This window comes from Dryobates pubescens, chromosome 11 (genome assembly GCF_014839835.1).
Source record: "Dryobates pubescens isolate bDryPub1 chromosome 11, bDryPub1.pri, whole genome shotgun sequence".
In the NCBI taxonomy this organism is placed as follows: domain Eukaryota; kingdom Metazoa; phylum Chordata; class Aves; order Piciformes; family Picidae; genus Dryobates; species Dryobates pubescens.
Genome location: NC_071622.1, coordinates 3,412,870 through 3,438,918, shown reverse-complemented (window position 1 = coordinate 3,438,918; position 26,049 = coordinate 3,412,870). Strand labels below are relative to the sequence as shown.

The window sequence follows — 26,049 nt, the reverse complement described above, 5'->3', positions numbered from 1 at the left end:
TGGATGTGGCACTTGGAGCCAGGGTTTAGTTGTCAGGAGGTGTTAGGTATTAGGTAATAGGTTGGACTTGATGATCTCTGAGGTCTTTTCCAATTTTTAATGAAGGGCATAAACCAGCAGTCTCCCCACATTCAGGCGTTCCTCCAGTTTAACTTTCTGTGTAACAGACAAGACCATGGCCTGAAGAAGGCAGCAAATGAGTTGTTCAGCTGCTATCACTAGTCCCATTCAGCCAGCTTGAAAGCCTAGTGTGCATAAAGATTTCTGGTTCTGGCTTGTGAGATCATCATACATAAACTATTTGTGTCTAATAACAGATAATAGCCATGAGGATGTATTTCATAAAGAAGATTTTGAAATGCATTTTTAGTGATTATTCTCTCATGTGTGATGAAGTGACCCTCACTGCAACAGGCATGCAAGAAGAAGATTCCCACACTTGTGTTCCTTGTGTTTCTCTTTCTTGTCCTTCTAGTGGTCTGTTCATTGCAATGATTGTGAGTCTGCTCTTCCTTGTCTTACTGAGGTTCACAGCTGGGGTTCTCTTCTGGATTTTCATCTTTGGTGTAATTGGAATTATAGGCTATGGTAGGTATAATCTTCTAGCCTTTGAGGCTTTTTCTCCCCCTTATTGCATAAGCATGGGCAAGGAAAATGGGTAATTATAGCAATTAAATGGTACAGTTGGGAGAATTAGTGCGTAGTTTTAGGCACAGCTAAGTGGGAAGGGGTTAAAAGGCAGTGAAATTCAGTAAGAATCCAGCTGTGCTGATACTTAGCACCAGATGTAGTCACCTGGATGATCTCCCCACAGCATGCTTAGTCTGTATTCACCTGGGCTGGTATTTCTGTTCCTTGTATGTGATGCTCTGAAACACTCATTCTATACTGATTGTTTTTAAAAGGTATCTGGCACTGTTACTGGGAATATGATCATCTGAAAGGAATACCTGGATCTGACCTCACTGTGTATGACATTGGATTTCAGACAGACTTCAGAGTGTACCTGCAGCTGAGGCAAACATGGTTAGCATTTAGTAAGTGCCCTTTAAACTTGGTATCTGTTAGTGGATATTCAGAAAGACAGGTTGGACTTGATGATCTTTGAGGTCTTTTCCAACCTTAGTGATGCTATGCTATGCTATGAAAGATCAATAACTGTCTTACTACAGTTTCTGCCTTGCTACTTCTCCTCCTTTACATGTGTCATTCAGAGTAGTAAGCAGAACTCTCTTTATTTGTATTCTGCAAACATCTGCTTTTGGGTTTTTGGGTTGTTTTTTTGCAAGGAGACCAGAATATTTATAAGGAGAGAGAATGCAGTCACACTAGTGATGGGACTGAAACATGCTTGTGTTGTTAACATTCCTCTTTCTGCACATTCAGTCTTTGTAGTGCAGAAGTAGAAGACAGAAACTAAGTTTGTCCTGATGAAGTTGCATAAGGAGGGGTATTTTTCTGTCCCATTCTGTTTATTCTCCCTCATTGAGCACCCTAGAAATTAGATGAAGGACTACACACATCTCTATAGAACCTTTTACATTCAGGTCCCTGAATTTTCTTGAAGGCTGATCTCCACCTGTGGAATGAACCACTGCAAGTTGTATCACCTTTTGTTTTCAAAAGGGCTTCATTGTCTTCTCTGCAAGGGCAGGATGTTTAAAATACAACCCTGCTGGAATAAGACAGCCTGCAGCATACTCATCCCTCCCCAGGAAAAGAGGGGGCAAATACCTGTCAAATATTTGCACTGCTGTTGCTGCTTTATTAGAAGGCACATGGACATTAACTGATCATGAATGGGACATAACCTAAAGCACTGCATTTTCCTGTTGGTAGCTAAGTTAACAGAGCATCAGTTTACTGCTTGAGTTTCCTTTTTCTGCTTTGTGTCTTTGTTTATGTTGAATCCTTGAGTTCATGAGGTATATTTTACATGTTGTTGAGGCAGAGATTTTTAGTATGCTGTCCCTAAAGAATGTCAGGCCTTAATTTTGGTTTTCCTTGTAACTATCCAAGCTCTTCCCTTGCCTGATTTTTCACAGCCTATGTATTAGTACTGTGTCCAATTTTGGAGCCCCTATTGCAGGAAGGATCTGGAGGTGCTGGAAGGTGTCCAGAGAAGGGCCACAAGGATGAGCAGAGGGCTGGAGCTGCTCTGCTATGAGGACAGACTGAGGGAGTTGGGGCTGTTCAGTCTGGAGAACAGAAGGCTCCAAGGAGACCTAATTGTGGCCTCACAGTATCTGAAGGAGGCTACAAGAAAGCTGGGGAGGGACTTTTGAGGGTGTCAGGGAGTGATAGAACTGGGGGAAATGGAGCAAAACTAGAAATGGGTAGCTTCAGATTGGATGTTAGGAAGAAGTTCTTCCCCATGAGGGAGGTGAGACACTGGCACAGGCTGCCCAGGGAGGTGGTGGAAGCCTCATGCCTGGAGGTGTTTGCAGCCAGGCTGGATGTGGCTGTGAGCAACCTGCTGTAGTGTGAGGTGTCCCTGCCCATGGCAGGGAGGTTGGAAGTGGCTGATCCTTGAGGTCCCTTCTAACCCAAACAATTCTATGATTCTATGTGTAATTTATCTAGAGAACAGTGTCACTTTCAGATGAGCAGGCTGAGGTACTCAGGATTAAATTTTCTCTCTGAAGTCACCCAGCAAAGCAGTTAAATATCCTTGGAGCAAGCATAGGTCCTCTTAGTCCTGACACTGCTTTCTGCATTCACACTGTTTGGAATAAGCTACATTAACAGAGCTGAACTGGAATGAAACCAGCTTTAAAGGAACCTGATTTCATGCTGAACCACATCTAAAACAGGTGCTGAAATGCATGTAACAAAAACTTTGACCTGAGCAAAGCCTGTGGCTCTGAGCACCACAGCACTCACTTGCCATCTGCAGCTCTGTTGGCTGAGCTACTGCTGGTGCTTGGGATCACAACTTACCAGCACCTGTGAATATCTGGGTCTGGATTCTAAGACTGTGTCTAAGCTGTGGCCCTTGATGGCAATGCCCATGTCCCTTTGCAAACCTCCAGACAAGCCAAGGTTTAGGGGTACTATCCCTCCTGTCTTCCTTGCCCTCCATAAAACTTCTTGGTTTCAGCTGGAGGAGACAGGTCCTGCTGTGTGCAACCACCACCAACTGCTGGGCTGGTTTAAATGTTGTCTAACCATCTGAAGCAGCCAGAATTGATGATTATGTCTCATAGTCAGAAGGATTGTCCTTCAGGCATTAAAGACTCTCTTCTCTAAATGAAGTCCAGAGGGTTTTTTTTCACTTTCTACTGCAGAAGTGGGTTTTAAACTGACATAAATAGAAAAGAGACAGAAGCAGACTCTTTAAACCAAATATGGGTTATGTTTCAAGCACTGCTCTTAACTCAGAGAGGAAGTGTCCTGGGACACAGTGCTCTCTGACCTCAGAGCAAGTTGGTATGATTCCAGCAGCACAACTGGGAAGTGAAAATAATTTGTCCAAAACTGTCCTGTCTTAACCTCTTCTGATTTTTTTCCCCTCTTACATCAGGTGGGTAAGTCATGTCAGGCCAATACTCAGACAAACCTATTAAGTACATGTAAATGGTAGAATAATATGTATCACAAAAATGCACTCTTCATGAGAAAGTTAACTCTTCATCTCTTTATTTGTTGTATCTAAATACTGCCAGTGAGCAGCATTCGAGTATGAGCATGCAAAATTCTTGTTTATGAGAAGCAGAACTGAAGTATGGATTGTATCTAAAGGCCAAATATGACTTACATTTACATTTAAATTACTATCATTGCCTGAGAATGACTCCACCACCTCCCTGGGCAGCATATTCCAATGGTGGTGAATGACTCGGTGAAGAACTTTCTGCTCACCTCCAGCCTAAACTTCCCCTGGCACAGCTTGAGACTGTGTGCTCTTGTTCTGGTGCTGGTTGCCTGGGAGAAGAGACCAACCCCCTCCTGACTACAACCACCCTTCAGGTAGTTGTAGAGAGCAATGAGGTCTCCCCTGAGCCTCCTCTTCTGCAGGCTAAGCAACCCCAGCTCCCTCAGCCTCTCCTCACAGGGCTGTGCTCAAGGCCTCTCCCCAGCCTCATTGCCTTTCTCTGGACACGCTCAAGCGTCTCGATGTCCTTCTTAAACTGAGGGGCCCAGAACTGGACACAGTACTCAAGGTGTGGCCTAACCAGTGCAGAGTACAGGGGCACAATGACTTCCCTGCATTGGAACTTAGGAAACTCTGACATGGCATTGAAGATTGACAGGTCTGGTGGGAGAATGCAAGTACTGCTGTAGCAGAGACTTTGGTGGAGTTCATGAATAATAGAGTAAAATACAAAGGGAGAAGGGGAAAAAAAAAAGACATTTTACAGTGGCAGCATATTGCTTTGATTCTTGCTAAATCTAATTTTTGCTTGTTTGTTTACAGTGATAACACTTTGTGTGGTTGAGGTCATAATCATACTGATGCTGATCTTCCTAAGGAATCGGATCCGAATCGCTATTGCACTGTTGAAGGAAGGTAGTAGGTATGTTTGTGTCTAACTTTAGTACATTTTGAATGTTATCAGATGATCTCCAGACTACATTCTTGAGCTTCAACTTGCACTACCAGGGACAAAAAGTTAGGGGTTAAAGGACAGCCCTGGATTTGTTGAACTGAACTGGTAGTGTAAGTATTGCCAGTTCTCTGTTAAGGAGGTTGTGCTTCTGAGAGCTTTCTCTTTTGCAGTAAGACATTTCTTATCTCTCAGCTCTCTGCTTTACGAGCACGTCCACTGTTGGTGGGACCATGTGTCCTCAGTGCAAGAAGGTGTATCAGCTGAAATGCTGAGTGTTGTACATGTTAATAGGAGCCTGTAGCCATCAACTTTGTTCTCTCAGTGGATTGTCTCCAGAGTGACAATACCAGTGCTAGAGGACTTGTGGTGTTTTGACTGTGGCTTTTATTTAGGAAAGACTGGGTTCTTCTGGCTGCAATCAAACTTTTGCATGGACTTGCATAAATGTGTAGAGAGCAAGGAGACTTCCATGACCAGACACTGTTACATGGTGCAGTCCAAGGTACTTTGCAGCTCTGAGTAAAGCTGAGCAGAATATGAGATTTGAAGGCCTAGGAGACCTCTTCATTTAGTATCTCCTGAAATCTGCATAGGCTTTGTTCGTACTGGTTCCTATTTTATAATGCCAACTTCCTTTCCTTTCTCTTCTTCTCCCTTTCCTTTCTCTTCTTCTCCCTTTCCTTTCTCTTCTTCTCCCTTTCCTTTCTCTTCTTCTCCCTTTCCTTTCTCTTCTTCTCCCTTTCCTTCTCTTCTTCTCCCTTTCCTTTCTCTTCTTCTCCCTTTCCTTTCTCTTCTTCTCCCTTTCCTTTCTCTTCTTCTCCCTTTCCTTTCTCTTCTTCTCCCTTTCCTTTCTCTTCTTCTCCCTTTCCTTTCTCTTCTTCTCCCTTTCCTTTCTCTTCTTCTCCCTTTCCTTTCTCTTCTCCCTTTCCTTTCTCTTCTTCTCCCTTTCCTTTCTCTTCTTCTCCCTTTCCTTTCTCTTCTTCTCCCTTTCCTTTCTCTTCTTCTCCCTTTCCTTTCTCTTCTTCTCCCTTTCCTTTCTCTTCTTCTCCCTTTCCTTTCTCTTCTTCTCCCTTTCCTTTCTCTTCTTCTCCCTTTCCTTTCTCTTCTTCTCCCTTTCCTTTCTCTTCTTCTCCCTTTCCTTTCTCTTCTTCTCCCTTTCCTTTCTCTTCTCTTCTTCTTTCTTTTTTTTTTTTAACTGTAGTTGGACTGTAGCAAAAGAAAATTGGGCTTAAAACAGCAGGCCCTAGGAGTTCATTGCAAACAAGCTAAGGTCTCATAGGCCCTGGAAGAAGAGCTCTGTTGTTAAAGCAAGCAGAATTAGCTCTGAGTTTATCTATGTGCACTCACTTGTAGTTTCCTGCCATTTCTATTGACATTGTAATTCTCAGGAATCAGGACTGGGGATTTTTGTAATGGGATTAAGAAGTACTGCAAGTTCTGCTTTCAGCCTCGTGCTACTGTGCAGTTAGAGCATGGCAATTAATTCTGGCAGCACTAAATTACACTCTTTAATTCCTGATCATTAAAATCCAGCAGCGCTTGTAACGCTCTGCAATGCTTTTGTCTACAACCTTGGCAGTAGGAAGGACTTCAGAAAGTTCACAAGCTTCTTGCTGAGAAGGACTTCAGAAAGTTCACAAGCTTCTTGCTGAGGCACAATAACATTCTGTTGGTTTTCAGCTGTGTGGAAAGGTCGCTGGAGGGTGCTGTTGTCCCTCATGCAGGATGCATGAGGGGGAAACCCTGTGTGCATTTACTGCAGACCTAAAAGACCATGCCTCGTGTTCAGGAAGATGAAAAAGAAGCTGCTAATGACTACAGCAGAAGTGCTGGTGGACAACAGGATGACCATGAGCCTGCAATGTGGCCTTGTGGCCAAGAAGGCAAATGGCATCATGGGGTGCATCAAGAAGAGTGTGGCCAGTAGGTCAAGGGAGGTTCTTCTCTGCCCTGGCAAGGCCACATCTGGAGTGTTGTGTCCAGTTCTGGGTTCCCTAGTTCAAGAAGGACAGGACCTTGATAGAGAGGGTATAGCAAAGAGCTACAAAGGTGCTGAAGGGACTGGAACATGTTTCTTATGAGGAAAGACAGAGAGAATTTGGGCTTTAGTCTGGAAAAGAGAAGACTGAGGGAGGATCTCATAAGTTCTTATGAATACTTCAGGGGTGGGTGTCAGGAGCACATGACCAGTCTCTTTTCAGTGGTGCCCAGCGACAAGGCAATGGGTAATGAGTGCAAACTTGAGCATAAGAAGTTCCATCCAAACATGAGGAGGAACTTCTTTAATTTAAGGGTGACAGAGCCTTGGAGCAGGCTGCTCAGAGAGGTGTGGTGGAATCTCCATCTCTGGAGACATTCACAACCTGCCTGGACGTGTTCCTGCGTGACCTTCTGCAGGTGATCCTGCCTTGGCGGGGGAGTTGGACTCGATGCTCTCCAGAAGTCCTTTCCAACCCCTGCCATTCTGTGATTCTGTGAAAAATACTGCAATTATAATGCTAATAATGGACTTGAAATCTGTAGTTAGAAACAATTAGCAGTTGTTAACTTGGTTTGTTGGAGTAACTGCCCATGGCCTTCGTGGTAACTAAGAAGCCTACCATTAACTGCTGAACACTGCTTTATATATATAAAATATATATAATTATACTCTGGCAGAAATTGAGGTACTGCTCTTAACCTCCTGACTGCACATGGCAGTTCCCTTGCATTCCCTCCAGCAGGGACTGAGTAAATTTGTCCCCTTTTCCATTCTGGAAGCTGCCTTCTGTAAAACAAATAGCTTTAGAAGTACCATGAGTCAAAGAGAAGTACTAAAGGAAATATTAAGAGGTGAAAAGGCTTGTGATAAGCTTTACAGGGTCACTGGAAAGAGAATTTAGAGTAATGGGAAGAGGTAGATTACAGGAGAGTGAAGAAAATCAACCTTCAGGCTTCAGTGAACAAAATGGACTCTTTGAAATCATATCCAGAGAGATATCCAGGTGTAGGTGTCCACCTCTGTGATAGCTGCAGCCAGTTTAATCCAGAGGGTCTGCATCAGCTCACACACACAGAGGAGCCATCCCTGGCAAACTAGGAGCTGACATGCTCAAGTTCCTGCTCACCAGTTGCCCTCTAGCCACAAGAAGTGTCAGTAGAATGTCAGCCTCTCAAACGTCAGCCTTGATGTTAAAAGGAGCTCTCCAAGCTGTCAGCAGTGAAAAGCTATTCTTCTGCTTGCCAAGAGCCAGAAGCAAACACCGCTCATTTATGGTACATGCAAGGGAGGTCACATAGTCCAGGAAATACTAGCTTGTCCTGGCATTACAAAGGCAAGTTGAATGTCCCTGCCCCACAATAGTTAGTACTTAAGGCAGGAAACAGACTGGAAACAGAGTCCTCAAATACAAAGCAGCAACAAATGCATTCCTGGTGCTTAGGAGCTGGAGGAAGAGACTAGAAGCTGAGCAGAGTGGGACAAGGAATAAAGGGTGATGTCTGCAGCAGTCAACAAGGTGGTGTGATTGGAATGGGTTTGTGACCTGGAAAGAGCTGGATCTGTGAAGCAGTAATGGAGAGGGAGAAAGTAGATGACATTTCTACTGTAGAAAGTAGAAGACATGGAGAAGGAGAAAGCTGAAGCATGGCAAATTGATAAAGGTGACTGTAGTGCTGCTAATGAAAGTAGAGTGGTAAAAAGGGGAGAGTGAAGATATTTGAAGAACCAGCAGTATTCTGAGGTCCTAGCACTATCAATAGACAGCTCAGAGTAAAGAGGATGGTGGCAGAAGAGAACTAATAAAAAGCTTGTTTCTTCAACTGTAGTTGACTGATATATTTTGTTTCTTTCCTAGGGCTATTGGCTATATAATGTCTACATTGTTCTACCCCATTGTCACCTTCATCCTCATTGCAATTTGTATTTCCTACTGGGCTGTGACAGCTGTGTATCCTTCTGTCTGTGTACCTCTCTGGAGCAACAGTCTTCTGGTCTGCAAGACAAGATCATTCTCTACTATTTCACCTTAACCAAACCAGCTTTAAGAGGGCTATTTGGTCACTTAGCACTTTGCTGCGCTGATGCATTCTTCCTCACTGCATGTTTGCATATGAACTACAAAGCAGGCATTGAATTTAATTTCATTAAAAAGAATGGGTCTAAAATTCATGGCCAAGAAGGAGGATCATGCAAGGCCTTGTGTGATAGGCTTGAATTTTAAAGGGTGAAAAAGGGCCCTTGGCAAAGGGTGAATTTGACCTTTAATGTGCTGCTTGCTCTTGCAGGCTGGAGGTCTCTTCCAACCTGGTGGTTGTTTATTATTATTATTGTTATTATTGTTATTATTATTAAGCTGGGGTGGGCTCCAGATGTGTTTGGTTGAGAAAGGTGTAGGAAAGGAGTGTGAGCACATGCAGGGTAGTGATCCTCTCTGAACAGCACAAGGGCAACCACTGTCTGGTTCTGGAACAGCAAGGACTTGACAAGGTATCATAAAGGGGAAGATTGCCTTTTGAGCACAAGCTCTTATTTCACATGTGAAGAGGGACGGTTGCTGTTCAGGACAATGTTAATTTATTCTTAGCCTCTGTGTCTACTTCCATCAGAATATGAGTTGTCGAAGAACTTCCGTGTAATCTGCCTTGCCAGAGGTAGATGTGCAGGAGAAACTGTGTCACCTTGCAAAGCTGTTCCCCTTGCCCATTCTGGTGAGGGGTTATTAAGCTCTGGGATGGAGTTTGCCTTAGTTCTTCAAGTAATGAGAATATTCCTTTTTTTGGTCCATCAACCCTCCATATACATCTCTGCATAGCAAGAGCAGTTTCTTCCATTATCTGCACAAGTTCTTGAGAGCTAGTGGTTAACCGGTGTAGAATTCCAAATTACTCCAAGCCTACAGCTCTGTGATTCCTCCTTAAAATACTTTGTTCAGTTTTCTGGCTACATCAGGAGAACCTGTGTATAAAGTAATGGCTAACCAAACACTGTGCAAGTATGCAAACCTGACTTGTGACCCAGAGGTAAGTGTACCAAATATTCACCTGTAATGAGACCTACACTAATTGCATTTCTTAATAACTATTAACTGCAGTGCTGGTAGAGCATGTGCATCTTTTGTATAATGATTCCTCACATTAAATCTAAGGAAGTGCTTAGTGTTCAGATAATGCTTCTTTGTTCAAAGCAATTTACATGCATAACATAAACTGTTTGGTTTTCTTCTCTGCTAAACTGTCTTCTGAGGCAGGCAGATAGTAACTATTCAATTTACAGAGTGAGAAAAGGAGACACAGAAATACATGAACACTAAAAAAAGACAGGGATTAGAAACTGACTTGGTTTATTTCATGCCCAAACTGAGCAAATACATGAAATGAACTATAGAAACACAGAGGAGTAATTCAAAGTAAAGACTACTCCTGTTTCAATACTCTGAGATAGGCAAGGGAAGTTGTGACCCCATCCACAGCATATATAAAATAGCATAGTGTAGTTGGTTTCAGTTCAGCTGTGGTGGTTTACCAGAATTGGTTTTTTAATTGAGTGCTTTTCTTTATCAAAGCTGAAGCATTTATATATCTTAAAAGTAGATTTCTGAAATTCAGATTCCATTTATGCAGTTTTCAGGCATGTGGTGAGCAGCCCTGTTTGCTAATCCCATAAATGAAGCACCTGTGTAAGGCATTCACATGAATCCTTAAATGTGTAAACAGGCTCCATAGTATTGGAGTGCAGTGTTGAGTGAAGTAATGTGCTGCCCAGGGAGGTGGTGGAGTCACCATCCCTGGAGGTGTTCCAGAGGGGATTGGACATGGCACTTGAAGCCACGGTTTACTTAGTCATGAGGTGTTGGGTGATAGGTTGGACTTGATGTTCTCTGAGGCCTTTTCCAACCTTATTGATTCTATAATTCTATGAAGCATCCATCAGTATGCTGTTGTTTGTATCAAGCTGCTAAGCTTCAGAGACTGGACACGGAACTCATTGCTTATCATTGTGTTGTTTGTTTCTCTTTCTGTGCAGACTTTTAACACAACAAACGTGACTAAATTGTGTCCAGGTGCTCAGTGTACTTTCGCTTTTTATGGAGGAGAAAGCCTGTACCACAAGTACATCTTCATCTTCCAGTTAGCCAATGCCTTTGTCTTTCTCTGGCTGGTGAACTTTGCAATTGCACTGGGTCAGTGTACCCTTGCTGGTGCCTTTGCCTCTTACTACTGGGCCTCTCGAAAGCCAGCTGATATCCCACTGTGGCCACTCTTCTCCTCCTTTGGACGAGCAATACGGTAAGGCTGGAGCTGGGTGTCAGCCTTGGCATCTACCCAGCAAGTTCTCCTTTCATATCTAGGGAAGCCAGACTTAGACAATCAAATGAAAGTTATTAATCAGTGTTGTGGTTTTATCTCAGCAGGCAGCCAAGCCCCACCCAGCTGCTGTCTCACCCCTTTGATGGGGTGGGGGGAGAGAATCAGTGCAAAAACGTGTGGGCTGAGATACAAAGGCAGTTTAACAGGGAAAGCAAAGCAGGACAAGGAATTCCCACTTCCCATCAGCAGGCAGGTGTTCAGTCATGCCCAGGGCATCAGGGCTCCATCATGCGTTGTGGTGACTTGGGAAAGCAAACACCATAACCCCAAGCGTCCTGCTCTTCCTCCTCCTTCCCCCAGCTGTTATTGCTGAGCATGACATCCTATGGTCTGGGATATCCCTTTGGTCTGTTAGGGTCAGCTGTCCTAGCTGTGTCCCCCCACAGTTTCTTGTGCACCTCCAGCCTGCTTGCTGGAAGAGCAGACCAGCCCTTGATGCTGCTCAGCAATAGCTAAGGCATCTCTGTGTTAACACTGTTGTAATTACAGATCCATGACATAGCACTGTACAAACTGTTATGAAGAAAACTATTCCATCCCAAACCAGTACAACCAGGAACATTCAGTTATTAGCAGGAGGGAGGCCAAATCCTGTAGCCCAATAGCAGCAAGGCTGCTGCTGCTCCATGCTGCAAGGTCCAACCCATGGCAAGGCTGAGCAGGTCCTCCTTGTAAGCACAGACACCTGAGTAGCTGTACACAGCACATGCATAGGCAGCTGGCCACAAGCTGATACACACAGCTCCCTCACCAGCACCAATGGCTTCATCTTGTTCCTCTCTCTGGCAAATCAGAATGAAGGTCTATTGGTATTTGCAGTTTCCACTAATGGACCTTCCTCCAGTTATTGTGTCCTTTATACACACACATGCAGGTACATGTCTAACTGTACACACACACATCTGCACAGCATAAGAATCCTCTCTTTTGTTTTAGGTATCATACAGGTTCGCTGGCATTTGGAGCCTTAATTCTTGCAATTGTCCAGCTTATTCGAGTGATACTGGAGTACTTGGATCACAAACTGAAAGGTGAGGTTTCTGAGTCTGGTGTAGGTTGTTAAGACCTCCACAATGTTTTTTTCAGCAATGAAGAAAGATTCATTCCACATTGGCTTTAGCCTTTGTAGCTCCATTTGAAGCCAGTGCATTTGTGCTGGTTTACTCAAGTTGTATTTATAACCTCCGGATCTTAGTGTGGAGTTCATGATCTGATCTAGCTGAAAGCAGTGAGCTAAATGTGGTTCAGAAAGTGACTCCATACCTAGAAGAAAAGAAATAATGCTCCTGCTTTTGTCAGAATCTCAAATTTTCTTCTGAACAGCATTTTGGGTTCTGAAGGCTGTTCATAAGCTCTGCCTGTGATGTATTCTCTTTTCAGGTACACAGAACTCCTTCACCAGATTTCTACTCTGCTGCCTCAAATGCTGTTTCTGGTGTTTGGAAAAATTCTTGAAATTTATAAACAGAAATGCCTACATCATGGTATGTGCTGTCTCTGCATGTGGTCTTCCTTCTCTGAGACACTAAAATACTCTAGTCACTAACTCGTTGGTCAACAGCCAGCAGGACTAGAGTCTGCTGGGAAAAACGTGATGGGGTTTATGGGAGTTTTCAGGGAGTGCATGTGGTCCTACCGTGAATAGAATAGAATTAAGCAGGTTGGAAAAGACCTCAGAGATCATCAAGTCCAACCTCTCACCCAACACCATCTAAGCAACTCAACCATGGCACCAAGTGCCTCATCCAGGCTCTTCCTAAACACTTCCAGGGATGGGGACTCCACCACCTCCCTGGGCAGCACATCCCAGTGGCCAATCTCTCTTGCTGGGAAGAATTTCTTTCTAACATCCAGCCTAAACCTCCCCTGGCACAGCTTGAGACTGTGTCCTCTTGTTCTGGTGCTGGTTAACTGGGGGAAGAGACCAACCCTCACCTGTCTACAACCTCCTTTGAGGTTGTAGACAGCAATAATGTCTCCTCTGAGCCCCTCTTCTCCAGGCTAAGCAACCGTAGCTCTCTCAGCCTCTCCTCATAGGGCTTGTGCTGTGAAAAAGTAGTATTTTTTGCCCCCTTCTAAATTCATTTTCATGTCTGTCCTTGTCCACCCCCTTCACCTTTCCAAACTGGGAAAGGATGGCATAACTGGTTAACTTCCCCTCTCATCAGCAACTGAAATCCTGCTTTCAGCAGGAATATTAACTTGATTCACATTGCATGTTGATGCCGTTTCTGTTTGGAGGCAGTGTTTCAGTAAGGAGGACAGAAGGTCTGTGGTACCTGTGTTTCTTTGTGGAAGATAAAATCACAGCTTCTACTATCTGCTGTAGTAATATTTCTCTAAAATAACCCTTCTGAGTTCTCAAAGAGAAATTCTAGGTATCCACCCAAGTAAACACACAGATTTCAACCAAGCAGTTTCAGATATTGGTACAGTCACAGACTTGTCCCCAAGGAGCTGGCTGTATGGGGTTCATTATAAGCCATGTTCATGCAGATGATGTTTCAAATTAATGCCCTCTTGAAGTGGAAAATGTCTTTTTTTGCTATCTTGATTCCAGTTGGTAAACTGACTGCACAGGGGAAGTTTAGGCTTGAGGTGAGGAGAAAGTTCATCAGTGAGAGAGTTGTTCACCATTGGAATGGGCTGCCCAGGGAGGTGGTGGAGTCACCAACCCTGGAGGGGTTCAAGAGGGGATTGGATGTGGCACTTGGTGCCATGGTCTAGTCATGTGGTCTGTGGTGACAGGTTGGACTTGATGGTCTTTGAGGTCTCTTCCAACCTTGGTGATACTGTGATACTATTGTAGACACTTTTCCAGGAAGTTTTGTTCCTGAGTAACTATAGCAGCTTGACTTTATGCTGAGGTAACTCCATTGACTTTGACACTGGTACTGCTGGTTTCTTGTTAAGTGAGAGCAGCATCAAGTCCAAGAAGATGCCTACAGGAGTCAGCTCACTTCTACTCTACACTGTTCCTTTCCATTGACTAGAAATCTAGTTTAGGTCACTAGCAAGGTGAGAATTACTCAGCAGGCACCTTATTTTCTCTACTTGGCAAACTAAGTACTGAGTCCACTGCTTTCAAGATCCCAAGGGGTGACATGCTCCTCATCTGACAGCCTGAAGGGGAAAGATGGAGAGCATTCTGTCACAACCTAGGGGGAAAGCATTGAGAGGTAGCAGGTGACTGGGAGCATGCTTTAGGTTTTCAAGGCCATGTATTAGAAAGAGCTGTGCAGTAAGATTCTGGCATGCAAGGAGGTATCCTAATTATTGGAATGCTTAACAGCTACTCTCATTTTGCAGATTGCCATATATGGTAAAAACTTCTGCACCTCTGCAAAGGACGCGTTCTTTCTGCTCATGCGGAACGTCGTGAGGTAAGGGCCACCTCCCAGTCCCTGGAAATGCCAGGGTTTCCTCTCACTGCACTCTGAAGACACAAATCTTTCCTCTACCATGTCTCTTCCAAATACTGCTTCTGCCCTCAGATGTGGTCCTCAGCAGGCTGTCCAGCGCGGTGACCTATGCAGGGCTGATACAATCTGCAGTTTTGTTGTGATTCGTAGGTTATAATAGGGCCTCCGAGGAGCCAGCTGGGTTCCTGAAAGGAGATCTGTGGATGTTTGTGTATGGTTCTGCACGTTGGCCACAACAACCCCATGCAGAGCTACAGGCTGGGGTCAGAGTGGCTGGAGAGCAGTCAGGTGGAAAGGGACCTGGGGGTGCTGGTTGATGGTAGTCTGAACATGAGCCTGCAGTGTGCCCAGGCAGCCAGGAGGGCCAATGGCATCCTGGCCTGCATCAGGAACAGTGTGGCCAGCAGGAGCAGGGAGGTCATTCTGCCCCTGTACACTGCACTGGTTAGGCCGCACCTTGAGTCCTGTGTCCAGTTCTGGGCCCCTCAGTTTAGGAAGGAGGTTGACTTGCTGGAGTGTGTCCAGAAAAGGGCAACAAGGTTGGTGAGGGGCTTGGAGCACAGCCCTGTGAGGAGAGATTGAGGGAGCTGGGGTTGCTCAGCCTGGAGAGGAGGAGACTCAGAGGTGACCTTATTGCTCTCTACAACTACCTGAAGGGGGGTTGTAGTGAGGCAGAGGTTGGTCTCTTCTCCCAGGCAGCCAGTACCAGAACAAGAGGGCACAGTCTCAGGCTGCGTCAGGGGAGGTTTAGGCTGGAGGTTAGGAGGAAGTTTTACACAGAGAGAGTGATTGCCCATTGGAATGGGCTGCCTGAGGAGGTGGTGGGGTCGCCGTCGCTGGGGGTGTTCAGGGCGAGGCTTGACAGGGTGCTTGGTTGTATGGTTTAGTTGATTGGGTAGTGTTGGATGATAGGTTGGACACGATGATCTCGAAGGTCTCTTCCAACCTGGTTTATTCTATTCTATTCTATTCTATTCTATTCAATGTAAAGGAATGGGGTGTTCCTCATCTGCCATATGTCTGTTTCTTGAGCTTTAGTCCACTCACTGTGGAAAGGAAAGCAGAAGGCCCTGGTCTTCAGATTTGTCTAGAAAGCTTATGGAGTGGTAGAGAGTGGCAGTGAAGAAGAGAGAGTATTTTTCTTCCAAAGCCAGTGTCTTTAATACAACCAGACCTCTCCTGGAGCTGGGAACTCCCCTGGCCCTTTTCCCCACTTTCTGCCAAAATCCCTGTTCTCATCAGTATTTTCTTCATTGCTCCTGGCTCTTCCTCTGCTACTGTGAGATCAAAAAACAATGGGAGAATAACTGAGGAGCAGGCCATGTTGATACAATAGCAGGCATCTAATTGCCAGCAGGAGACACAGCAAAACCGGTTTGGTGATTTAAATTATTGAGTGCAGGACTGAGAGGAAGAGAGGAATGGAGGGGGAGGCTGAAAGATGCTTAAGAAAGAAGAATAAAAGATTTGAGGTGGGAGAATGGAGTGCATCCACTGTTACCCTGTGTTCCTGCCAGTGGAGTGGTGTCCAGCCCTGCAGGGCTTGTGCAGCAGGAAAGAGAAGCTGTCTTAAGTTTCCTTGCAGAACATCACTCCCCTCTTTTAGCAGGAGCAGAGGCTAAAATCCAGGCATGTGATTTTATTGTTTCAAATGGAAGGGGTTTTAATCTTGTGCATTTTGCTAATTGTGAGTTCTGACAGGTTAATGATGATTTCTTCTCTGTGATATTTCTTAACGTTTATCTGTCATGGTAGTCAGCGCTGGCTGTTCTCATCTCCATAGCCTTCAGCACTGTCAAGAGGCTGGTGATGCAAAGCTGGTTTTCCAAGCCATTGTTTACCTGCAGTTTCTGATAAGACAGGCTGGCAGGATTTCCAGCAGAAACTCCCTGCTGCTGCTGCTTTCAATGAGGGCTGCAGATTTCATTCATTCACCTGTGATTGTCTCCCTGCTTTTGAGGCCTCTGCTTTCAGTGTTGTACCACGATGTCTTACAAGAGCAGATTTGGCATGTTATGGGGGTATAAAACTTGGCCATTTAGAGTGAAGTGAGAAGAGGAGCTTCTGGCAATCTACACACACACTGTTTTCTGTTTTGGTGTGCCTCTTCTGGGCTGGCCCAGCTGTGACCCCAGAAGAAAGGCTGAAATACAAATATTTAGATGTTTTGGGTTGTGTGTGGGTTTTTGTTTGGGGCTGGGGTTTTTCTTGTTTGTTTGTTTGGGTTTGTTTGGGCTTGTTCATGTGTTTGTTTTAACCAGCTGTGGCAATAAAGTCTCCAAGTGCTGTAGCAACCCAACAAGAGGCCAGGTGCTCTTCTGCCTGGTGAGGTTAGGCTGTAACAAAGCCCATCTCAAGGCCGTGTTTCTGCCTTGCTGTATTGTAAGCAGAAGACAGCTTCTTGTTTTGTCAATTACCTGTAGATTTAAGGAGCAAGAATACAAATGTCTGGGGTGTGATGATTATGTATCCTCTGTCCTTTGCTGAACAGGGTGGCAGTTCTGGACAAAGTTACAGACTTTCTTTTATTCCTTGGGAAGATCCTGGTTGCTGGTGGTGTAGGTAAGCTTTCCTCTCTTTTGATCAAGCAGAACAGTGTGTTCTGTTTTCTGGTACCTGTAGGTATGTCAGCCACATTCTTATGTGCTTAGCTGATAGCTGGAGGGTCTCGCTGGCCTGACTGTCTGGGAAGCTGTTCCTGTGTTTCTAGGATATGCAAGATTGAAACTCCACTGTGTGCTGTTGGCAGCGTCTTTCCCATACTTGCTTTTACTGCTCTTGTGTGTGTTGCTGGTGCAAGAACTTTTGCAGCCAAAGTATCATAGCTGGATCAAAACAAATTCACAGCCAACGAGTCAGCTGCAATCAGTTCTCCTTTCATAAGAACTGAACAGAATTGCACCTGGGAGCAGACAGCATGAGGAGGTGGTGGAGGTCTGCAAGAGAGGGGCCTGAGGCACCACTGTATTCAAGCCCATTGTAGCTATAAGCTATAATAAAAGAAATAAAATATTTCCTGAAGCCTTCCAGGAGTTTCTTAATTATCTGTGAATACCAAATGTTTTTAAATGAAGCATTTTCAGAAACTCAAGTTGTCAGTATCCTTTCACAGCACTTTCAAACCATTAGTCTACCAATATCTGTGCTTTGTGTTCTGCAGTCTTTAAAAGATTACTAATGAATGGTGTTTTTATCAAATGTTTAAAATTAGTGGCAAGAACAGAGCTAAAATGTTTTGTTACTACATTGGAGTAACTTTCAAATTAGGGTAGCAAATTTGATTTGAAACAGTCTCTGAAAGGCAAGCCATGAAATACTGGAATTAATTCATGTCTTTGTCCTCTTTGAGAACAAAGCATTGGGTGATTTCTGTTATAGATGCTCTAAAGTTATTGCTGTGCTTATCACTAGCATTGCCCTTTCTCCTTTTAAGCTGAAATAGTGAAGTGTTTCTTCAAGCAGAATACAGAATTAACCAGACCTTAGAGATCATCAAGTCCAACCTATCACCCAGCACCATCTAATCAACTAAACCATGGCACCAAGTGCCTCATCCAGGCTCTTTTTAAACACATCCAGGGATGGTGACTCCACCACCTCCCTGGGCATCACGTTCCAATGGCCAATCTCTCTTGCTGGTAAGAATTTCTTCCTGACATCCAGCCTAAAATAAGCAATAGAATAGAAGCAGAATTTTTCTCACTTATTTTATTTTGGTCTTTGTTATCCCATGGCATTGTCTTGTTTATCATTATTTGTCAATTTTGCTTTTAAAATCCAGTAGAATGATGAAACAAGACAACCTATAGAACTCTTTCTGGGCCCATATCTTTTTGACAATTGATTAATTTAAAGATCCAGAATGCAGATCCAGCAGACAATTGGTGTTGAGTAATTTATTGTTTGCAAACTCTTAGTTAAACCAAACTTGGATATATTCTCTGTTTGTTTTGTCTCCTCCATCCTTTGGATGCTAGGAAGTCAGTGTTAGCATAAGCCCAGGGGAGACCTTATTGCTGTCTACAACTACCTGAAGGGAGATTGTAGCCAGGAGGGGGTTGGTCTCTTCTGCCAGGCAATCAGCACCAGAACAAGAGGACACAGTCTGAAACTGTGCCAGGGGAGGTTTAGGCTAGAGGTGAGGAGAAAGTTCTTCCCAGCAAGAGAGATTGGGCATTGGAATGTGCTGCCCGGGGAGGTGGTGGAGTCCCCATCCCTGGAGGTGTTCAAGAGGGGACTGGACATGGCACTGGTGCCATGGTTTAGTAGTCATGAGGTCTTGGGTGTCAGGTTGGACTTGGTGATCTTTGAGGTATTTTCCAGCCTTATTGATTCTGTGATTCTATGATTCTGTTGTGCTTCTTGCAGGTGTGCTGGCATTCTTTTTCTTCACACAGAGGATACCAGTCTTTGCACAGGAAGCACCAGCGTTAAATTACTACTGGGTGCCGTTGTTGGTAAGGCAACCATCTGATCCTCTGAACACTGAGGGCAGCTTGAGGGGCTCGGGGTGCTCAGGGCATGGTCTCTTGTTGTCATCCTCTCAGTGGCAAACTGTCCACTGAAGTGAGGGACTGGTCTGCTACTGGTCCTCTGGATCCTTCAGGCAGAAGTGGCACTGCAGCAGCTCTGTACCTTCAGAGAAATGAGGGTTCATATCTGCTTCACTCGGGTTTCCTGGACAGCAAAGGCAGATGGTGAGGCACCAATGACAGTGGTTTCTTAAGGAGGGTGCTTGTGATGCATCTCTTTCTCTTTTTGTATTCCCTTTGTATCTCCAGAACATCTCCAGGATGAGTGATTCTTTAGAGTAACCTCAAAGAGTTCAGGATATTGTTGACACATACTCTGTTTGGGGGTTGAAGTAGATGGGATGTTAGGACACAGGGTCCCGAACCTGTGATTCTTTTCCACAGCAGGAGTAACCTTTGGTAGAACTACAGAGCAGCCTTGAAGTCCTCCCACATTTTGCTTAGCAAACTAGGCTGCTGCATTGGTGCCAAACTGAATTTGGGGTCTTGTTGTGTTTGGGTTTTTTGCAGACAGTCATTATTGGCTCCTACCTGGTTGCACACGGGTTCTTCAGCGTCTATGCAATGTGTGTCGACACACTCTTCCTCTGCTTCTGTAAGTACTGCCTGTTCTCTCACCAATCCCTGCAAGCCACAGCAGGAGGAGCAGAAAGCCACCTTCTGCCTTCCTTAAGGAGTTCTGAAGTGCTAGCAGGCTGTGTGAAAAGCAAGCTGCTTCTGCTTTTCAGACTGGCTTCTCGATGCATGCTTTAGTGCAGAAGTGTTTCAGCGTTCAGACTGAATTAATTTAAGTGATGGAAGTTAGGTGTATGGCTCAAGGGGATATCTGGCTTTTGTTTTCAGATGCTCCTTAACTTTGCTTAACACTTAGCTTCTGGGTGCTTTGTGAAGAGCCCTGTACAGTAATGATTCACTCAAAACTTCTTAATAACAAAGTTAGCCTTTGGCATTTAGAGAGTGCTTTGTTTTCAGCCTGATAGCCCTTGACAAAGTATTTTCCTGAATTACCTTGAAATGTGTGTAAAATAAGTCCCTTGGACCCCTGAATGGCAAGCAGTCATGGGCACTCTCCAAGGGTCTGCTGTTCAGTGTGTGCAGTCAGAGAACACTGAAATCACAAAAGAAATCTCATGGTCTCAGATTAGGAAATGATTATGAGAAGAGGATGTACTTGTTACAAAATGCATTCTGTTTGCCAGGTTTAGAAGAAAAAATAGATTTTATAATGCCCTTCATCAACTTTAGCAGGTTAGTTGTTTAGGTGGTGTTGGATTGGTTGATGGGTTGGACGTGATGATCTTGAGGGTCTCTTCCAACCTGGTTTATTCTATGTATTCTATGTGGTGGAGTCACCATCCCTGGAGGTGTTCAAGAGGGGATTGGATGTGGCACTTGGTGCCATGGTCTAGTCATGAGGTCTGTGGAGACAGGTTGGACTCGATGATCCTCGAGGTCTCTTCCAACCTTAGTGATACTGTGATACTGTGATAACTAAACCACCTTAAGACTTTGTTTTTAATGTTGGGTCTTTTGCTCTCTCCTTTCTTCAAACTTCTGTCTCTCTGTGTGTGGGGGGCTGCTTTTGCTGGGTGAACTCAGGTGAAGACCTGGAAAGAAATGATGGATCTACAGCAAAACCCTACTTCATGTCAGCTAGCCTTCACCGAATTCTAGGGAAGAAGGAGCTAAGCCCTAAGAAGGCAGTGGGATAACATACAGTAGACCTCACCATCAAAAACAGTCTCACTTTTAAGCAAAACATGTATAAAGTAGGAAAAAGTAAAAACTGTAAATGATGCTTCTGGTTAATGGGTGATTCTTTTTTCCTTTTGCTTATATCTCAACAAACAAACAAACGAAAGAGAGCAACATTGGAAACATTTAACTAGTTTAAATGCTTAGGCTAACAGCTGTGAAAACAAGGCCACGTTTTAGTTTGAGTGCCTATGGAAAGGGAAAATGTAAATTTGAAGCTTTTTTAAAGTCTCTGATGATGTTTTAATAACTTTTGTAACACGAGTTGCTGCCTTCGCTGGCAGCAGTTTTGATAATGTTTCTTTTTTTTGTAAGTGTATATTTGTAAAAGAAATTTCAGGCAACTTTTTGAAAGCACTAACATATAACCTAACTAGCCATAAAAAGAGAAAAAAGATAGTTCAAGACTCTCTGGTTAACCAGGAGATGGTACTAAATTTGTAAATATGGTGCTATGATTGTATTTTTTTGTACAAGCTGGCTCACAGCTATTTAAACTGTGATTATACATGCATTGATGATTCCCTACACTGAAAAAAATTGTAGTGATATTTTAATCACGTTCACAACTGCGTCTTTTAAGAGGTGGTGGTACCCTGCAGGTCCCGAAGAAGGTAGTCAGAGAAGACTACAGTTGCTACTACTGCTGAAAGTGAAGTGTTCTGTGAGCTTAAAAGATGATGTAACTGAGAGGAAGTCCCACTGCACTTGAAGCAATTTGTGGTTCACACAAATGAGGTTTCATCTGGTACAAGATGGTGAATGTATTGTTTTTAGCTGATGTCTAAGAGAGATGCACTTGTGCTGATATCCCCCTATCTGATGAGCCCAGTTGTGCTCTGCATCACGAGGAAGTTGAGCTTCACTGAAAGGAAAACCAAATGCAGTCTTTTTTTTCCCTTGGAAGGAAGTCTTGGCTGCAAATGTGCACAAGGAATTCCATTGCCTGTGCCTGGCTCAGAAGGGCTTTGTAATGAGACCTTGCAGTGACCGTGTGGGTGCTGAGGGGCAGGAGTGCTCCTTCAGCAGCTCTCCAGGCTCTCAGTGGCTCACACAGTAAGGCATTAACTCAAGTCTTCTCATGATACAGGATGAATTATTTAGCTATTAAATGATGCTCCAAAAGATTGAGTTTGCTTTTTCATTACTAAATTTGCCTGGCCATTAGTACTATCTGTTGGTACAAAGCACGTTAACATTCAGCTCCATTTTAAGACCCTCCCGTGAGTGGAACTGTCACTGAGGTTAGTTACAGCTCTGCTCGTGGAAGAAGTCTTGCACTGGAGTACTCCCAAAGTCTGTTACTGCCATGGTCCAACCATACTGTGCCTGCCCTGAGCTTCCCTGGCTTCCACCATGCTGAGTAAGGTATCCCATTACTGTGCACTTTCCAGGAGTGACATGTGCCATATCTCTGCCAGAGCTGTTACTGAAGCTCAGCACCTGGAAATTACTTTTATAGGCCCAGGAGTCCCTTGGTGTCACCAGAGAAAGATAATTGTTTTTTCAGATGATTTGAATGCAAATTTCTGGGGAACATTTATTGATGATCGCTTCCCAAAGCAATTTTGCTCTAACTCATGACTTCAGTTTGTGGTGATCAGAATCACTCCAAAGGCAGAAGAGCTGTCCTTTGTGCGACAGTTCTGGGGTCTTTTTGTTGCACAAGTGGTTACTACCCACATGCTTGCAGTCATAGGCATGGTAGGATGTTGGAATCTGTGAACTCAGCTGCCAGTGGCAGGGTACTTGTGTATGTTCTCTGTGACCCAGTGGGCATGGCAGCCCTTTCCCCCGGAGCAGAGGGATTCCGTTTAGGACTCAAAGGATGTAAAGACCTACAGTAACTACTGATTGTGAGCACCTTCAGTTTCTGATAACTCTTCTTGAGATTCCCTAGAGTAAACCTGACTTTCAGAAAGGGCTGAGAAACCTACCTTCAGAAACAAACAGACTCTTGACTGATGAAATTTTTCATCATCATCATCATTGCTCCTTTCTCATCACTGGCATGGAGTTGAATAGACAACCTCCCCATCATTCTAAAATCCTCTCTGAGAAGGAAGTCAGCAACTTTTTTTTTTGGCGTATGTGTCACCATTCTGTGATTTAAAAAGCTGCTGATTTGGTTACAGTTCATGTGCTAAAGCTTCTTGCTTTGATTTTGTTTTAAATTAGTCTTCTTGTTCAATACTACTGTGTGAGCAGTTTGCAGCTGAAGAAACTGCATCAAGTAACCTATATTTCCGCTGGACTTGAGTGTCTTACTGGGAGCTCAACAGAGAGAGTGTATTTCTGAACACAGCGTGCTTTTTTAATCATATGAATGTAACCATAGAGTTTACTAGGGGTAGAACATAATACAAGTAGTATACAGTTGTTTGAGTAGAAGACTTTTGTAACAGACCTATGCATTTACTAAAGGAATTTCTAAAAGTGAAAGTTTAAAATGGTATTATTATTATTATTATTATTATTTATATACAGGAAAAGACAAAAAAAAAATGATCTATATCTATATATAATTATGTGTATAAATTTGCTCCACTCACTGTTTTGTGAAATTATTTAGAATGTTAAGTGATCATCATTTCTGAGGAAGACATTTTAAAGCCATTTTCTTACTGATGTGATGAGAACTGTGAAAATACGAAGCAATACCCATGTAGATTTTGTAATCCCTGAACTGGATGAACAAATCACAATGGTGTAATATTAAGATTGGCTTGACAGACATGAACTCCTGTGAGTGAATTCAGTAGAAATTAATGCAAGGATTTACTTGGGAATGGATCACTTAAAAGATCTTAAGGCTAACTGAGTATGATGACTCCTAATTAATCCTGTGGGCCAGAGTCTGCAGGCTTAGACCGCAGAGGAGGCACTAGCAGAGGTGTTGACGGGTTTGGATGTTCACCTTGCTGCTTGAGTTAGGGTAAGATTTGAAATCCCATCCTCCAGAGTGGGACATGTGGCTGCCTGTGACGTGGTCACATACACGCTTTGCTCCCAAGCCCGTGGGTGTCAGTGGCAAGAGGGCCCCCCCCCCCCCCATTCCACAAGGCATCGGCCTGCCCTGTGACACAGGTTTCAGGAGGCTGGTGGCTGTCCTGTGCCTACAGTGTGGTGGAGCAGATTTAGATTGGATATCAGAAAGAAGTTCTTCACTATGAGGGTGGTGGAACACTGGAACAGGCTGCCCAGGGCGGTGGTTGAGGCCCCTTCCCTGGAGATATTCAAGGTGAGACTTGACGAGGCCCTGGGCAACCTGGTCTAGTTGAGGATGTCCCTGCTGACTGCAGGGGTGTCAGACTAGATGACCTTTGGAGGTCCCTTCCGCCCTGGGCCATACTATGATTCTGTGATTTTTGCACTGACAGCCTGTTGGGAGCCTGTTGTGGTCCTGCCCAGCCTGCTGCCAGACACCACCTCTCTGGGAAGAAGGTTTGGGAAGGCAGGAGCACTCTGCAGAGAGACCCTTGTACATGCAGAGAGAGAGCCTTGGAGAGCTCCACCAGGCAGAGTAAGGAACCAGGATGCAGTAGAAAATGCCCACTATCATTGTCCATGCAATCACATTTGGTTCAGTTCTGGTTGAACTCTTTGTGTCTCCCTATGCCCTATTAGTGGATGGCTTTCATTTCTATGTTTTATACCAAAGTTTTAATGTGAAGCCTTCAAATTTTGCAAAAAAAAATTAAAAAATTAAAAAAAAAAAAAGAAGTAAAAAGGGGTGGGGAAATAAAGAGAAGAAAAAGACCCAAGAAACAAAACAAAGAAACAAGAAAGATGGGATCATTTCTTATGCTGAGAGGTTTTTTCCCCCAAGTAACACTCAGCAGCCCATTGGGTGTTACAGGGATGCCGAACAGGCTTTTTGCTCGTTAGCATTCAGTATTTCCCTGTTGTGTGTTCTGCTCTAGAGCAAGGAAAAGATCTTGGCAGAAGAAATGTCAAGGTGGTTCTGGGGCAGTCAGTAAGTGTTCTTCTTGCAATGGGCTGTCAGAAGTGACGATGAAGAACAGTCTGACTGCGTCAGTAGTGTAGAATGTCTCCCTTCGAGCAGTGGCTCAGCCTGGACAGCCGTGTCCTCACTGACCAAGTGCCTTACTGGCTGTTGCTTTACCTGGCTCTAGTTTGGAGTTTACCCGTGCCATGTGGAGTACAAGACAGAAACAGCTAGACAGGAATAGCAGTACTCTCTTTATTTCAAATTAACTGCTAGAAAATGAACTGTAGAAGAGAAGTCAGATGCATTTGAACTGCGTGGTGCAGCACACAGCATCTCCCTGTTGCTGTTGTCAGATCATGAAGGTGGACTGTGTGGTCTGGGAGGAAACACATGACAATTGTGGTGTTGCCAATAATGAAAACAATGCAAGACTGTTCCATTTTTAGTGGTAGATTAATTTTTTTTTCTTTAATTATATATATATATAGCTTTAATTTATGGTATTGTGAATTTCCAAGTAGGGCCTTGTCTGCTTTTGGTTACTGTGCCTGTCAGTGGTGCAGCTGTAACTGGGGAGAACTGAGCTCCCGCTGCGGGATCCAGGAGGGAAGGAGCTGGCACATACTGAGCGTGTTGCTGTGGTACATCAAGTTCATTCTCCATTTCCAGACTGATGATTTGCTGTCCTGAGGTGTTTTATAAATGCTTCTCCTGTTTTTTTAAGAAACAAAAGAAAACAACTCTTTTTGATACCGGTGGTCATTTTTCTGAGGTACGATGTAATTTGTACTGCGCTGTAATCGAGGCAGAAAGATAACGGTTTCTTCATGTTTAATTAACACTAGTGCTACTAATATTAAGATTGTCTCTGTTACTCTATGCTACAAGAAGTCCACATGTGTTTGTCCCAAATAAATGAGGTGTAAAGTCACAAAACAAAGAAAGGAGGGGGAAAAAAAAAAAAGAAAGAAAAAGAAGAAAGAAAAAGGAAAAAGCAAGAAAGAGAAAAAGAAGAAAGAAAAAGGCAAAATGGTCTCTTTTAAGCTTTGAGGGATGGAAAGGAGGTTACTGTTTCATTAATGTGGTTATTAAGGTCATGTAATTGTGTTGCCAAAACCAAATTAACACGAGCACGACAGTTTGAGCTCTAAACCTTGTTTGCTTCTGCTATGCAGAAATGGGAACGTATTGTTTCAATATCTTTGATAACGAAAGCGTTTAATATTTAATTTTGTTGTTACTCCACTGTTTTGCAGCTCTTGGGGATTGTTCTAATAAAGATTTAGATACGGAACGGCTGTGGCTGTCTGTGCTGCGGGTGGCTCTGGTTTGGCTGGGGACGGGGAGCGGGCTGGGTCGGGCCTGGGCAGCTGCAAGATGCTGGAGAGAGCTGTGTGTGGGCTGCGGGCGGCTTGGGGCCGGGCGGGGGATGTGGGCCTGGTTCTGCCAGGGTGGTGGCTGCGGGTGTGGGGAGCCCCAGAGACACCAGG

General features: G+C 44.1%; 1 protein-coding gene across 2 annotated transcripts in view; it reads left to right on the top strand.

Annotated features, from left to right (window-relative positions):
* SLC44A5 (solute carrier family 44 member 5) overlaps nt 1-22,151 on the top strand; it is an 84,812-nt gene extending 62,661 nt beyond the window's left edge. For both annotated transcript variants that reach the window (XM_054165381.1, XM_054165380.1), the window contains exons 10-22: nt 476-588; nt 906-1,037; nt 4,418-4,517; nt 8,387-8,479; nt 9,464-9,551; nt 10,555-10,817; nt 11,835-11,929; nt 12,279-12,382; nt 14,208-14,281; nt 16,812-16,882; nt 18,689-18,777; nt 19,363-19,447; nt 20,452-22,151. In XM_054165381.1, coding sequence (XP_054021356.1) covers nt 476-588; nt 906-1,037; nt 4,418-4,517; nt 8,387-8,479; nt 9,464-9,551; nt 10,555-10,817; nt 11,835-11,929; nt 12,279-12,382; nt 14,208-14,281; nt 16,812-16,882; nt 18,689-18,777; nt 19,363-19,447; nt 20,452-20,564 — 1,420 coding nt within the window. In that variant the 3' untranslated portion in view covers nt 20,565-22,151. The remainder of the gene's footprint in view (nt 1-475; nt 589-905; nt 1,038-4,417; nt 4,518-8,386; nt 8,480-9,463; nt 9,552-10,554; nt 10,818-11,834; nt 11,930-12,278; nt 12,383-14,207; nt 14,282-16,811; nt 16,883-18,688; nt 18,778-19,362; nt 19,448-20,451) is intronic.
* Nucleotides 22,152-26,049: the final 3,898 nt, after the last annotated feature.